Raw genomic sequence first — 14,717 nt, 5'->3', positions numbered from 1 at the left:
GTTCTGCCTGACATGTCCATGGTCTTCACAGCAACCCCGTAGGACGTTGTCCGAATTCCATCCCAGCACCTGTTTGCCTGGTGGCCGGTGGTGGGCCGGGAGCTCAGACTGGAAGTCTTCTCTACCCTGAAGAGATGACCAGGGGCACACTTGGTGGGGCTTTTCCTTTCTCCTCTCCTGTGCTCGTGATCTGCCTTCAATTCTGGGCCACAGTTTCAGCTCAGACTCCAACAAAGCCAACATGCTTCTGCCCTTGAGAATCTTGAAATTATCCAAAGTCTTCAAAGAGAGGCTACTGTTTTTTCCTTTTCTTCTTCTTAGTCCCCTCACTCCCACTCCCCAGGGTTGAAGCTTCTGGGGCTCCATGGGGCCGTGCGTAAAGCTGGCCCGAGAGGGTCCCCCGCACCATCTGGCACTGCGAGGGCCCTGACTTGGACCCATGTTCCACCCACAAGGGGAGGGTGGAGAGAATCCGACCACCCTGTCCACCTGGGCTCTCCCGGGCACCTAGTCGCCATACTCCACGGCCCAATTTGAATATCCTATTTGCATTAATAAATTCAGCAAGGATTTAACTGTTTCTGGCCCTGTCTGGTAGCATTGTCTACACATCCGTCAAAACCGAACAGGTCACCTGAACTGCCCTCCTGTTTATCTATTAATCATCTGGCAAATAAACCACTCAGTATCCTGCCCACCTCAGTAATGTTTGTGATGTAATTTGTTTGGATGCCCAAATGTCACCAGCGTTGATTGTAAGAGATGAAAAAATGTACTTGCTCAGCATAGCAAGCTCTAGGCCAAAATGTAAGCATGAAATCTCTGGTTTATTTTTGTAATAATGTTTACAGCTGTTTAATGACCCTGAAAAGGTTCAGTAGTCTGGTGTTCTGTATTTCAGAACAGGAGTGTATTATGCTTATAACAACCTTGGTTACACAGTTTGAGCTACAACAATTGGAAAATAGTATTTAATAAGAAGCCATTGTATTCTAGGTGAAGTTGTCTTAATTACTGCTTGCCCTTAAGTGTAAGAAAGCAAGGTGGGTCGTGGGGACGGGAGGAGGGTCACTTGAGCCCGCAGAAAGGGGGTCCTCCTGATTCCGGAACCGCGTGCCTCGAGCCCCACCGCGGTGTGGGGAGCCCTCGCTGGGAACCCACGTCCCTCCCTGCCCCGCAGTTGGCAGAGCAGTAGGACTCCTGTAACATTTTCCAAGGCAGCGCTTTTACCCACATTGATAAAAAAAAAAAAAAAAAAAAAAGAAAAGGGGGAATATTTAGTTGTGCTTGGCTAGACAACAATATTTGATTTTTAAAAACCCAGTTGAAATGGTTATTTTGAAAGTCATTTCATTTCCCAACTATTCTTTTTCATGGTATAAGGATAAAACTCGTTCATGCAACTTACTGGCAAGATCTATATTTTTTGGACTATTCATAAGATTACTTTCTTTTTTTCTGTGCTAGCAAAATGAAACTGTGTTTTTGTGTAAAATTTATTTAGACTCGTAGCAGCTGGCATTTCTGGTGTCCTGATAGTTTTAAATTTCATTCTGAGCGAAAGATACAATTAGGTTCTCTATTGGAAGAGTTAAGTGAAAACTTTTGTCATTGATATCACAGGAAATAGTTTTGAAGGCAGAAATACAAAATCAAAATAACCATTAGCGCCATCAAAGGCGGCTGAATGGCTCACTGTACCTGCGCTGATGGGAATGATGACACAGAATGTATTTTGATAATCTGCGCACCCAGCGGTGGCTTTCCAGGGCTGAGAATACCGTGGCGTGAAACGCGAAATTGCTCGGCTCAGGAAGGAAACCTCGGTCGCCTCCTGAGGCTCTCAGCGGGGCCCGGCCTGGGCTCGGACGCGGGGCCGGGCCTCTCCACAGGGTGGTGCGGAATGCCGCGGTGGCCGGGACTCGCGCCCACGCCTGGTCCTCTGTCAATATTGACGGCGCCTCGGGTACAGCAGCGTTGCGCCGCGACGCGGGGGGCAGGCCGGGCCAGGACTGGGGTGGAATGCTGTGAAGCTTCCACGGGGTTGGGGGGGGGAGGGGTCCCAGATGCGGCAGTTTGCAGCGGCCTCCCACTGCCCAGCGTGGCTGCCTTTCCCTGCACCGTTAGGTAAATTGCGTTTGCCTCGGTTCCTTCCACGAGTCCCCCGGGGCTTCCTGACGGGCTTCGTGTAGCTTTGGGGGGCCCGGAGCTGAAGGCCCGCAGGCAGGCTGTCCTCAGGGCCCGGGCGGTGGTGTCCGTGCTTTGAATCGTGCCCGGGTTTCCCTACCTGCGTGGGATGGTCACGCGCGTGGCCGTGGAGGCTGCTCAGAAGGCCCCGGCTTGCCCCACGCTGGGATCAGGGCCAGCCAGCCCTGTCCGGGCTCCTGGGGTAACAAGTCCAGAAGGTTAGGTGGGGCACACGATGCTCCAGGTGCTCCCTGGAGCTGGTGACTGAGCAGCGGCAGTGCCACGTGCCGACACTCATCTGCCCTGGCGACTGGGACGGGGGACTGTCCTGTGGCAGGAGGCCCTGCCAGACACACTGACGGCAGGAGGGAACCGCGTGGTCTGAAGGGAAGGCACTCTCCCTGCGCTTGCCCCCCGAGGGGCTGGGGGAGCCGAGTCACGGCCGGCGGGGGAGCCCTTGCAGGAGCCTCACCTCCCCGGCCCCGTGAGCTCTCAGGGCTGCAGTGGGATCCAGTCTCCTAAGAGCAGGATTAACGATCCCTGAGTTCCCCGGGGTGTGCCTCTGTAGTTTCTAGAGCGCTACTACGGAGGGAACCCCTGCCTCCCCCAGCGCAGACGTGCTCGTGCACGCACGCACACACACCTTGGTGCCAAAGCCGTCGTGGTTACTCCTGTCTCCAAACCATGAGCTCAGCCTCTCTGAGCCTTTGCATCGCTTCCTGTGACCGGTGGCCTCGCCTGCACTGGCCCCGGGACCCCAGAGGCCCTTGACGGCAGGTACGTAGAGGGCCCCCTGGCAAGGATTTACCGAATGACTGACGTAAGGGGTAAATGAATTCCGGATGGGTGAAGTGTCAAGGCTGGAGAAATTGGGGCCGACCCAGGTTTTGTGAGGCCCAGGCCGGGCCTGGGGCCAGCTCATCTTGCCTCGGCTGCTTTGGCCCGGGGACAGCACACCAATTACCCCGTGCTCTTTCCAAGAACTCACGCTCCCCTTTCTTGCTCTGAGTCTGGCGGCTGGCATCGGTTCTGACTGACCCATCGCAGGGTCCTGCACCTGCTCACGGAATCACGGGGAGCCGGTCTCATCCAAACATTCGGAGATAATTGTCTGGCGGGGCCGGTCCTCTCCCAGTGGGGCTCCTTGGAGGGGCCGGGGGCTGTAATCCTCAGAGCATCTCCTTGAGAGCCGGCCAGCTCTGCCCAAATTCTGAGCTCTCCCATGGGTCACCCGTTGGGTGGTTGAGTGAGTTCTCAAGGGGATAGCTGCTCGGCGGTGGCCCAGGCCTGGGACAGTCACCCCGGGCACATATGGTGAAAGTGCTGCTGGTGGGGGTGGCCCCCCTTGGTGGTTTTTGATCCCCTCTGTCCTAGGTTAGCCAGAGACCCTTCCAAGCAACCCCAGCAGAACCTGAGAGCTGTGCAAACGCTGAGTTTAGGTGGCGCGAGGCTGGGAGGAGAGTGTGTCTCCTACAGGGCTAGCTTTCTTTTACGGGCTACGTTTATAGGGTCTCTTCATTCATTTATCCATCCATTTGGCCAGAAAATGCTGAGCTTACAATGGGCCAGCTCTGCCCCTGGGCCTGGAGGCTTCCACCGTGGCCGTGCACGTTTGTAAGAGGGTCAACGACAAAACTTTGCCCTAGTGGTAAGTGCTGTTGGAGAAGGAAGAGAAGGTGATGGGGTCGAGAGAGGCCGGGGGCAACAGCCTCAGACGAGGGAGGCACGGCGGTGTTCGTGACAAGGGGCCCTGTGAGCTGAGACCCGCGTGAGGACAGGGAGCCGGCTGTACCTTTGCACGTTCTAGAACATTCTATCTCCCCTCAGCTGACGCGTCAGCAATGGCACCTGAAGACCAGTTCCTTATTAAAGCTTTGTTGACTGAAAGAATTCTTTTTTTTTTTTTTTTAACGTATTAAAAGAATTCTCTGTCCAGGCCTCACTTGCAAACTCCCCACATTCATCATTTGAGCAAATTGAGTCGTTACTTATCCAGCACGAGTGGGGACGGGGGATGGTCTTCGACTTGGTGCCCCTCATCCAACCTGATTTGCAGTCTCGCTGTATTGCACATTCAGCCTCCTCTCCCTCCTGCTGAATTGGCGTCAGCTCATCAGCAGCAACCTGAAAATAGCCTGTCTTTCTGGATTCATGTCTTCTGAGAAGGCCAACTGGGCAGCCGTTGGATGTGGGCCAGCCATGTTGGCTTTGGACTTTCCAAACTTCCCCAGAGCTGTTGGGTGGAATTCTGAGCACTCCCCAGTGGCTTCAGGGTCATGATCCGTGTTTGCTTGGGAGAGGAGCCAGCACAGCCGGATGGAGCTGGAAGGTGGAGAAGGGGCTCCGGGCAGGGCCCTGGGGGCTGACGGGGTCCCTGCCTGGGGTCTTCCAGGCACCGGAGCTGCCCTAGCAACTTCCGCACCCTGGGCCTGCTCCTCCCTGCTGGGCACTGGGTGCCACGGGCTCTGGGGCCGGCCACTCTTGTCCACCAGGGTGTCTTAAGTGCCAGGGACAGGGCCTGACGTCCGGCGGGAACTCCGCAAGTTTGGCGAACGGATACAAGAATCTCCGTGATAAAGTACTCCTTTTCTGACCAGTCTCCAAAATGGACTTTTTGTTATTATTATTTCTTAATCTGTGTGTAGACCGCCACCAGAAACAAAACGGAAAGATGGGGCACGGGAGGCTTCCTTGTGCTGCAGGTGACCATGTGCCTAGATGCGCGCGTGAATGTGCGCAGGCGTCCACGGCCTCATTCCTGGACGCAGCCAGCCCCGCGCCGTGGCTGCAGTTTTTCTCCCTCCTGCAGATACACATTCATGTCTTTTCCTTTCCCCCCCTTGCAAGACGCACTCACGGCCCGTCCTCTTGCCAAGGAAGCCAGGTCTCCCATTGGAGACCCTCCATGCCGGGCACAGTCTGCCTGGCAGGAGGCCCGGTAGGTAGCAGACTCCCCCCCCCCGTCTCCCCCAAGGGCTGCATGCATTTCCTCCACAGTTGAGCTCTGTCCCCTACCAGTCCCCGGAGGGAATCGCTTGGCCCAGGAATCAGTCCTGGCCGGGGTTAAGCGCTGCTCCCGGACCCCCTGGCTGGCCGACACATGTAAACATCGGGATACAAAGAGGAGAGATGTGCAAAGACTGTTCCAGTTGCAGGAGGCGAATTTGGACTCCTTCAGGTGGAAGGCAGATCTGGACATGGAAGGACCCAGGCATGGGTTCGTTGCCTTTCAGAGTTGAGCTCCTGGCATGCCGCGGTGGGGATGGGGCGGCTGGGGGCATGCGTGCGCGTGCAGGTTCCTTCCACCACCACCACCCCCCGCCCCGCAGTGTGGGCTTCGCAGGTCTGCACAGGCTGGGGAGGGGGCAGAGAGGAGCATTAAAAGCAATTACGCAGACCAGCTTTGAGTGTTAGTGTTTAACAAACAGCTTTGAGTTCTAATTTTCTGCAAAACACATACTGCAGGTACAATTTGTACTCATTACTGTATTCTGGGAAAGTTATTAAAAACACTCAAACTTGGTTGAGACTTCCTATGGCATCATCCCTGGATTTTAATTGGTTTTTATCTAGTTCTATAAAGGATCTCTTTAAGCCCAATCAGAGTCCCTGCCTGGGATAGCATGCCAGTGCCAGGCAGGGAGGGCCCATCACACGGTGTCAGTCCTCGCCCCCACCCAAAAACGAACAGCCTCGACGACGACGATCCACTAGGATTCCGTCACCGGATAATTTACACCTCCTTTGACGGGCACGGTTACCAAATGACAAAATAACAGCGTTTCGTAACATAAGGGTTAAATCTTAATCTCTGAGGTTTGCAAAGCCGCTACTCGCAGTCTCCTTAAAATTTAATATACCTCGTTAATGCTTCCTTGCAAACACTGAAGGATTTTTATGATTATAATCATGTGTTACAGCACCTAGTACTGTTTCTAAGCAGCATACTAATCAGCTTAATGAGATATTACTGCACTTTTTGTTGACTAAAGCAAAATCCCTTTTATTGTTCTAAAGCCTGTCCTTTACTTTATTTTTTCCCAAAACATTATCTTGTTTTATTATGTACCAGTAAATATCATGCCATTGGGGTTTTTTTTTTTGGGGGGGGGGGAGCAAATCATAAAATAATCTCTTTCATCTCAGACTGGCGAATGTATTGAAAATAGTCACCGGAAACAAAAGTTCCAAGTGAGTCTCTGGTCTCGCGGTGAAAGCCTTTCTGCTCGAAGGCAAACTCTGAACGGAACCAACAGGTGCGGGCGCTGCAAGGGGGACGGGAGGAAAAGTTTAACACGTAGACCCTCGATTTGTTATTAGGTGTTGAAAGTGGTAAAACATGAATAATTTACACGTGAATGAATAATTGCAGTCGGTAAATAGAAAATACAAGGAAGACGGTCTATCGCCAAAGCAAATTGGAGGAGCGGTGCCATATTGCATAATTGGCATTTAATAATTCATCCTTTTATTATTGTTTTTGACTCTAATTCCTCGGCATCCTTACGTGTAGGTTAAGGCCCGCAATGCAAATCCCCCAGCAGCCGATGCTGTGCGTCCGCCGCGCCGCGGTGCCCGGCTCGGGTCTGAACTCTTGCTCTTGGTTTGCAGGGATGGAAGAAGCCAGCCTGTGCCTTGGAGTGGCGGCGGCGGCGGCGGCGCCCGAGGCCGAGCCCCACCTGAGCGGCCCCGTCCTCAACGGCCAGTATGCCATGAGTCAGAAGCTGCACCAGATCACCTCCCAGCTCAGCCATGCCTTCCCCGAGCTGCACCCCCGGCCCAACCCCGAGGACAAGGCCCCCGCGCCCCTCGACGAGAAGGCGCACGTGCCCATGAGCGGCCAGCCCATGGGCAGTCAGATGGCGCTCCTGGCCAACCAGCTGGGCCGGGACGTGGACACCAGCCTCAACGGGCGGGTGGACCTGCAGCAGTTCCTCAACGGGCAGAACCTGGGCATCATGTCCCAGATGAGCGACATCGAGGATGACGCCCGCAAAAACCGCAAGTACCCGTGCCCGCTGTGCGGCAAGCGTTTCCGCTTCAACAGCATCCTCTCCCTGCACATGCGCACTCACACGGGCGAGAAGCCCTTCAAGTGTCCCTACTGCGACCACCGGGCGGCGCAGAAGGGCAACCTCAAGATCCACCTGCGGACCCACAAGCTGGGCAACCTGGGGAAGGGGCGCGGGCGGGTGCGCGAGGAGAACCGCCTGCTGCACGAGCTGGAGGAAAGAGCCATCCTGCGGGACAAGCAGATGAAGAGCAGCCTGCTGCAGCCCCGGCCCGACCTGAAGCCCCTGCCGCACGCCCAGCAGGCCCCGCTGGCCGCCTGCAACCTGGCCCTGCCCGCCAACCCCAGCGTGCCCGACGTGGCCCACCCGGCGCCCTCGCCCAAGCCGGCCAGCGTGCAGGAGGACGCCGTGGTCCCGGCCGCCGGCTTCCGCTGCACCTTCTGCAAGGGCAAGTTCAAGAAGCGCGAGGAGCTGGACCGCCACATCCGCATCCTGCACAAGCCCTACAAGTGCACGCTGTGCGACTTCGCCGCCTCGCAGGAGGAGGAGCTCATCAGCCACGTGGAGAAGGCCCACATCACCGCCGAGTCGGCCCAGGGCCAGGGCCCCAACGGCGGCGGGGAGCAGTCGGCCAACGAGTTCCGCTGCGAGGTGTGCGGGCAGGTGTTCAGCCAGGCGTGGTTCCTCAAGGGCCACATGCGGAAGCACAAAGACTCCTTCGAGCACTGTTGCCAGATCTGTGGCCGGCGCTTCAAAGAGCCCTGGTTCCTCAAGAACCACATGAAGGTCCACCTCAACAAGCTGTCGGTGAAGAACAAGTCCCCCAGCGACCCGGAGGTGCCCGCGCCCATGGGCGGCATGTCCCAGGAGGCCCACGCCAACCTGTACTCCAGGTACCTGTCCTGCCTGCAGAGCGGCTTCATGGCCCCGGACAAAGCCGGCCTGAGCGAGCCCGGCCAGCTCTACGGCAAGGGGGAGCTGCCCATGAAAGAGAGGGAGGTCCTGGGCAAGCTGCTGTCGCCCATCTCCAGCATGGCCCACGGCGTCCCCGAGGGCGACAAGCACTCCCTCCTGGGGTGCCTCAACCTCGTGCCGCCGCTCAAGTCCAGCTGCATCGAGCGGTTGCAGGCGGCCGCCAAGGCTGCCGAGATGGACCCGGTCAACAGCTACCAGGCCTGGCAGCTCATGGCCAGGGGCATGGCCATGGAGCACGGCTTCTTGTCTAAAGAGCATCAGCTACAGCGCAACCACGAAGACACTTTGGCAAACGCCGGAGTTATGTTTGATAAGGAGAAGCGGGAGTACGTGTTAGTGGGAGCAGATGGCTCCAAGCAGAAAATGCCTGCTGATTTCGTTCACAGCACTAAAGTGGGCAATCAGAGAGACCTGCCAAATAAGCTCGACCCTTTAGAAGGCAGTCGGGATTTTTTGTCACACGGGCTGAACCAGGCGCTCGAGTACAACCTGCAGGGTCCCGGGAGCATGAAGGAGAAGCCCACCGAGTGCCCCGACTGCGGCCGCGTGTTCCGCACCTACCACCAGGTGGTCGTGCACTCCCGCGTGCACAAGCGGGACCGCAAGGGCGACGAGGACGGGCTGCACGTGGGCCTGGACGAGCGGCGCGGCTCGGGCAGCGACCAGGAGTCCCAGTCGGTGAGCCGCTCCACCACGCCGGGCTCCTCCAACGTCACCGAGGAGAGCGGGGCCGGCGGCGGGCTCTCGCAGACCGGGAGTGCCCAGGAGGACAGCCCGCACCCCTCCTCGCCGTCCTCCTCAGGTAGGCTGCCGGGGGAGATGGGGGCCCTCGCTGTCCGGGGAGGTGTGGCGGGGAGAGGCCGGCTGTCCGTGGGCCTCCGGGGAAGGGCCGTCGCGGTTCCTCCAGGTGGGCCCTGAGCTCCTGGGCCTAGCTGGCGGCGGGTGGACCTGCCTCGAGGGAAGGCTGGCATTTCCAGCCTTTGGCCTTCCCTTGAACCCTGGCTACCAGGAAGCAGAGCTGATCCTCCTGCGTGCACGGCAGCCATGGCCAGTCGCTGTGTCCACCAACAGGCAGGGCCCGTCCTTCCCCAGTGTGTGCCCCGATCCCCATCCGCCATCATCCCCTCGTCTCTGGAACCTTTCGGCTCCATCCGTGATGTGAAGGTGTAAGTTCGGACCCCCAAGGTCGTCACATGTGGGCGTCCCCACCCTCCCTCGCCAGGCCACACCTGTCTCCTGTCCAACCCGCCCCCCCTCCCCCGCGGCCGACCCCTCCCGGAATCACAGCGTGGCTCACCTGCCCACCTGCCGGGCCCCTCTAGCCCGAAGAACCACACACACCACTCTCCTCCCGACGGTTTGGAAAAACACAGAGAGGTTTGAGACACAGATGCACGACGGCGTGTCTCAAATCGTACTGTGTTACACGGGCGGTACAGCTTTGCGATCTAAAATAGCAAAGCAGAAAATCTGTCATCGAAATGTCTGTGAAACGCTGAAGCTTCCTGGCCCGGTTTGGGGGAAAAGAAAAAAAAAAAAAAAAAAAAAGAAACCACCCAAAAAAAAAAAGCCCAAAACAAAACAAAAATGCCCACTGGCCTAAGACTGCTAAATTAAAATCCCTACCTAACAGCAGGTAAGCTCGTTGCCTGCATCCCTATTTTCAAAGTCCCTTTCTAATGGATGGTAAATTGAAAGTTATATCTGTAGCCCTTTATAAAGAAAGCATCTCGCTAATACTGTAATCATTCTGCAGCCTAACAACAGAGGAAATCATGCCATAACAAATACCCTGTTACTAATGGCAACATTGATTTCTGCAATCAGCCATTAAGTCTAGAAAATGAAAGACAGTTTGAGGCACCTCAAGGCACTGCATCGCCCACTGTGAAAGGCGTGGCGGCGCACTGTTGAGGGTCATTTTGGTAAAGTTTTTCTTCTTCTTCTTCTTCTTCTTCTTTTTTCTTCCCCCCCCTTTTTCCCCTTCTGGGTTCCGGTGAACATGTCCGTATTGGGAGCAGTTGACCGCCGTAGTTCTTCAGGAGATGCCGGTTTAGCTCTGTTGTCATTGTCGTGCCTCGGCCTAACCCTTCTTCCAGGACAAAAATCAGTATTAACGGAAAGCGTGGGTCCGCGGGCTTCTCACCCACCAGTAAAGAACTGTTAAGGCACATAAATCTGAACTGCACATTCCAGAGATTCCGATAGCACTTAATGCTGCTGTTTAAATACCCATGAAACACACTGTCTGCTCCTGGAGTCCTAGACTCGCCGGCGATTTATTTCTGGTGAGGCCCCCTCCCCTCCCAGCACCCCCCTGCCCCCCCCCCCCCCCCCCGGCAGGGCCTGACCGGGAGCGTGAGTACCACGGAGGGCGTGAGGCCACGGCCGGCGCACGGGGTGACCGCTGCGCGCGACGGATGAGATGCCAGGGAAGGGTGTCTGAGTTTCACGGCCTGACAGCAGGAACTCCTGAAAAACGGATCCATCCCCCTCGTGCAGAGGCAGCAAAGTGCCAGGCGGGCCCCCTGTCAGGAGGGACGATTTCCGCCCTCCTAGGAAGAGGTTCCCCTGCTCTGGGGGTGCAGGGGGAGCATCATTGCACCGTTTTTGGATCCAGGGGGGTGGGGATGGGGGGCCTTTAAGGGGCAGGAGGCAGAGGGCAGACTGGCTCCCCTAAGTTTTTGGAGTGATGAGGAGTTAACATTGACAGATTTTCATCCCTCTCCCAGACCTGCTGAAATGAAAAGGTCTCAGCAGAATATTCCGGCACCAAATGTTCGGCTTTATTAATGACGTGTTTACCATGTTTTTCCCACCTTCTGGCCAAGTGATAGCCTCACACTATTCTATCTCTGTAGTTTCCATATCTGTAAATACTCTGTTGCAAAAAAACAACAACAAAAAAAAAACAACAAAAAAAAAAACCCACAAAAAACAACAATAACAATAACAAAAAACCAAAAAACAAAACAAAAAAAGAAACCCACTTTGCTTAAAACAACCAACCGGGCTTACAACTCAAAGGAGAATTATTCTTGAGTTGCAGTTATCTTCTCACTTTAATTTCCCTCATTGAAGTATTTTACCATCGTGAGTACTGATTCTTTCATTTCTGGTTGACTTCTTTGTTTTCTTCATATTCAAATTAGACCCTTTCATAATTTTCCGACTAAGTAGGAAAATTGATGGCATACCAAGATGCAGCCCAAATCAGCCCCGCGCCCCGGGGGCATTCAGGTTTTCCTTGGGATTAGGACCCTTAACCAAATCTGGTTAGTCTTCCCTCTGATTTCTAACAAGTGTGACTTGTGTAAAGTGCGATTAAAAATAAGCATTTAAATAAAAGTCTTGACACAATAGGCATTTTTATTATTACCTGTTAGGAACCTGCAAGGTGAAGGTGGGGGGAAAAAGAATCTCTAAGCCCTTAAGTAAAGAAAGGAGCACTTATTAAGGCTTCTATTAAGAAATAACTGCAAAACACGGTTTTACAAATTTCTCAGACTGCATAACAATGTCGCAAAACTTAATTTGCATCACTTGATTCTTTTTTTGTTGGAAACTGGGTCAGTAGGGCCTGAGAAACTATTTTTTCAGATCTTAACCAGTGAATTCTTCTTTATAAATCGCTGCTCTTAACATGATAGTAGTTCTGAATTCATCATAAAAAACCTTTTTACAGAGAGCCTCTTAGAACAGATCTCCAGAAGAAGGCTTACAATGAGTGGCAGAGGCGTCCTTTGTTATCTGATGTAATTCTTTGCAAAGGAGGATTGGGAACCGAGTGGCTGTTTAAAAATGTCTTGCTCAGACCGAGACGAAGAAGGGGTCAAGTTTGCAATCAAACAGTTACTGCCGAGATGGGCGACTGTCACTGGCTAGGCTAATGTGGGATGCAGCTGTTTGTTATGTGAGCAAAAGAATGTTTGAATCAGTGAACATGTGAAAGTGATTCCAGTGAACCAGAAAATGTGTTTGTTCTTTGGCTCTCCAAACTGCTGAGAACCGAGCTTAAGATCAACCGCGAAAACCAGGACCTTTGACAAATTGAGAGGTCATATTTTCTAACAGAAAATGGACAAAACCAGTCACATGGATCACTTCCCCATCTCCCCCCCCCCCCCCTTTGTTTTATTGCTGCTGCTGCTGCTGCTGTTGTTGTTGTTGTTGTTGTTGTTTGTTGATGATTTGACTTCCCCGGTAATTTCGCACCAGCGTGGATGTCGTCTCTGCCTCCGTGTACGACGCCGAGGGAAACTGTTTGGAAAACAGCAGCTTATACGTTTTACTCTTTTATGACATTTAGAAAGCGGGGCGGCTGTCCTGACGCTCCCTCTCGTTTCCCGGCTCGCGTGCAAAACCCTCCAATGGCATGGATCTCTGCGTCTCTCCCCGAAACCTCCACGAAGACCCTGTGCTCAGATCTGAGCTTTCCTCTGAGCCAGAAGACGACCAAAGTTCTGTTTCTTTGGGTTTTGCCTTGGAAATCACGCTCAGAATAATTAAAACTTAATGTACTAAGAAACGATACTGTTCATTATATCCAACAGGGCAGTTACCTTCTGCATTCCCCATAATTTTGGAGAGGGGCTAATTGAAGTGTTGATGGTGGGAAGGGGGTAATTGAATGCGTTGACCCTCTGTTCATTAAATAAAGTCGGCTAAGTTACGTGATCAATGGAAAGCCAGGGAGAGACGCACAGATGAAAACAGTGTTAACCCCTACTTCTTCTGCTATGATATTTTGAGATGGTCAAGGATTATTTGATCAGCTGGGCTGGAAGCCTTGTGGGGTCTCCTTTTGTTGCCTGAGCCGCATTCCTGAGATGCTGGGTCTCCAATCCTGTGTAGGCCCATTGACCACGCATCAGAGGCCTTTATCCTGGGCTCCCTTGCATTTACATCGGGGCGTACAGTGATATGATAGATTTTCTTTCCCCGCCACCTCTTTTTCTGATGGGGCTCCTCCTCCCTGCCCCCATTCGTCATAGCCCCTGCCTGTTCCACGCAAACAAATCTGGGCACCCCCTCGAAGAAGGCGGGGGAGGGGGGAGGAAAAAAAAAAAAAAAGAAAAAGAAAAAAAATTTAAGTCTGAGGATTAAGATCTTCATTTTTTTTTTTTTGCTTGTGCATTCCAATTGTTCTTAAAATATTTGGCAATGTCAATTAGTAACTGAGCAGAGTTAGCTGATGAACACAATTTTCCAGTAGACTGAGCACCCTATTGTTGCCGAGCGAACAGCAGATTTCTGAGGTCATTATCATTCGCTGGTTGCTTGGCCCAGCTGCTTCCTGCTGCAAAAGCCAAACTTTATACTGGAGCTTGGGGATGGCGTGCAGCAACAGGGGGCTGGGAGGGGGAAGCGCGGGGCTGGCTGCAGAACCAAGACCGTCATTATCAGCAGAGGAAACAGAAAGTAAAAGTTTCCAGGCAATTCCAGGAAAACTGCCCTATCAGGCTTCTTCCTCCTGTTCCTCTCCGAGCACCTTCAGCCTCCAGGCAGGGGACTCAGAGGACCAGGGGACGCCCCGTGGCCGCGGTGGTGGCGACTAATCCCCTCGCAGAGCACAACTTTGGAAAACAGTAATCCCATTTACAAATTTACTTAAAAATTGTTAACCCAGTCTGAGGCCTGCGAGCGATTCCTCCTAGGTGGACTCCTTCGTTTTTATTTAGAAACAGAAAAAAAAAAAGGAAAAAAAAGAGAGAGAGAGAGAGAGAGAGAAACAAGTCCCCTTGTAAAGATGAAATAGCTTTCGTGAGATGAGCAAACTTGAGGACGACACACAGGGAACATTATGTCATTGGCCAGAGGGTCCGTTTGAGCAGATCAGAGTCTGAAATTCCTTGTAAAATCAGATTTAGTGTGGACGGCTCCCCCCCATCCCCGACCCCCCAGCTCCCTTCTCTCCCCCGCCCCCCTCCCTCCTCCACCCCCTAATTTGGGAGCTGGTTCCCTGAGATGAAAAGCTGCACTTTTTTAAAGCTCAGCTGTTAAAACTGAGCGCCATATGCAGCCCTTCCATCCCGGGTGTGGAGGCGAGTGCAGGCGGCCGCCGCGGTCGGGGGGAGCCCCGGAGGCCGGGCTGTGTGTGCCCAGGGGTCCCCGGGGCCATGCCGGGGCCCTTCCTGCCCTTAGGCTCGGGCTGACCCCGGCAGGTGTTGCGGGGCGGAGGTCACAGGGCCAGGGGGCCTGCCTCTGGCGTCTCCCTTTCTGCTGGGGCTGGGGACGGAGCTGGAGAGGGACCAGGGGGCCCGCAGGTGCCCGTTCAGGTGCCCGATGCCTACCAGCAGCTCCTCTGAGAAGCGTCCCGGTCCCTGTGCGCCCTTGGATGATCTTGTGTCCAGAAGCGATGTCTGGGGGACGCCCGGTACCACTCTGCGGCTGGTCCTGCCTCCCTCCCCGGGTGCCCCGTGGCGCTGTCACGTAGCACCTCAGAAAGAGAGAGACGTGCTGGCCCCGGAAGTCTTCACGCTGGGCGTCCCGTCCCGTCTAAAAGGCGCGTGACGCCGCGTCCCAGAGCAGAGCCCTCTGGAC

General features: G+C 54.3%; 1 protein-coding gene across 13 annotated transcripts in view; it reads left to right on the top strand.

Annotated features, from left to right (window-relative positions):
• The window catches only part of LOC119863924 (zinc finger protein 536), a 428,184-nt gene that overhangs the window by 184,101 nt on the left and 229,366 nt on the right, over window positions 1-14,717 (top strand). For 7 of the 13 annotated variants that reach the window (XM_038529524.1, XM_038529520.1, XM_038529525.1 and 4 more), the window contains exon 3: window positions 6,799-8,976. In XM_038529524.1, coding sequence (XP_038385452.1) covers window positions 6,801-8,976 — 2,176 coding nt within the window. In that variant the 5' untranslated portion in view covers window positions 6,799-6,800. Of the gene's footprint in view, window positions 1-2,065; window positions 2,128-6,798; window positions 8,977-14,717 lie in introns of those variants that run through there. The other 6 variants (XM_038529526.1, XM_038529518.1, XM_038529528.1 and 3 more) reach the window with 1 other exon arrangement.

This window comes from Canis lupus, chromosome 1, assembly GCF_011100685.1.
Source record: "Canis lupus familiaris isolate Mischka breed German Shepherd chromosome 1, alternate assembly UU_Cfam_GSD_1.0, whole genome shotgun sequence".
Lineage (NCBI taxonomy): Eukaryota > Metazoa > Chordata > Mammalia > Carnivora > Canidae > Canis > Canis lupus.
Note: the sequence above shows the minus strand (reverse complement) of the source record. Positions and strands in the feature narration are given on the sequence as shown.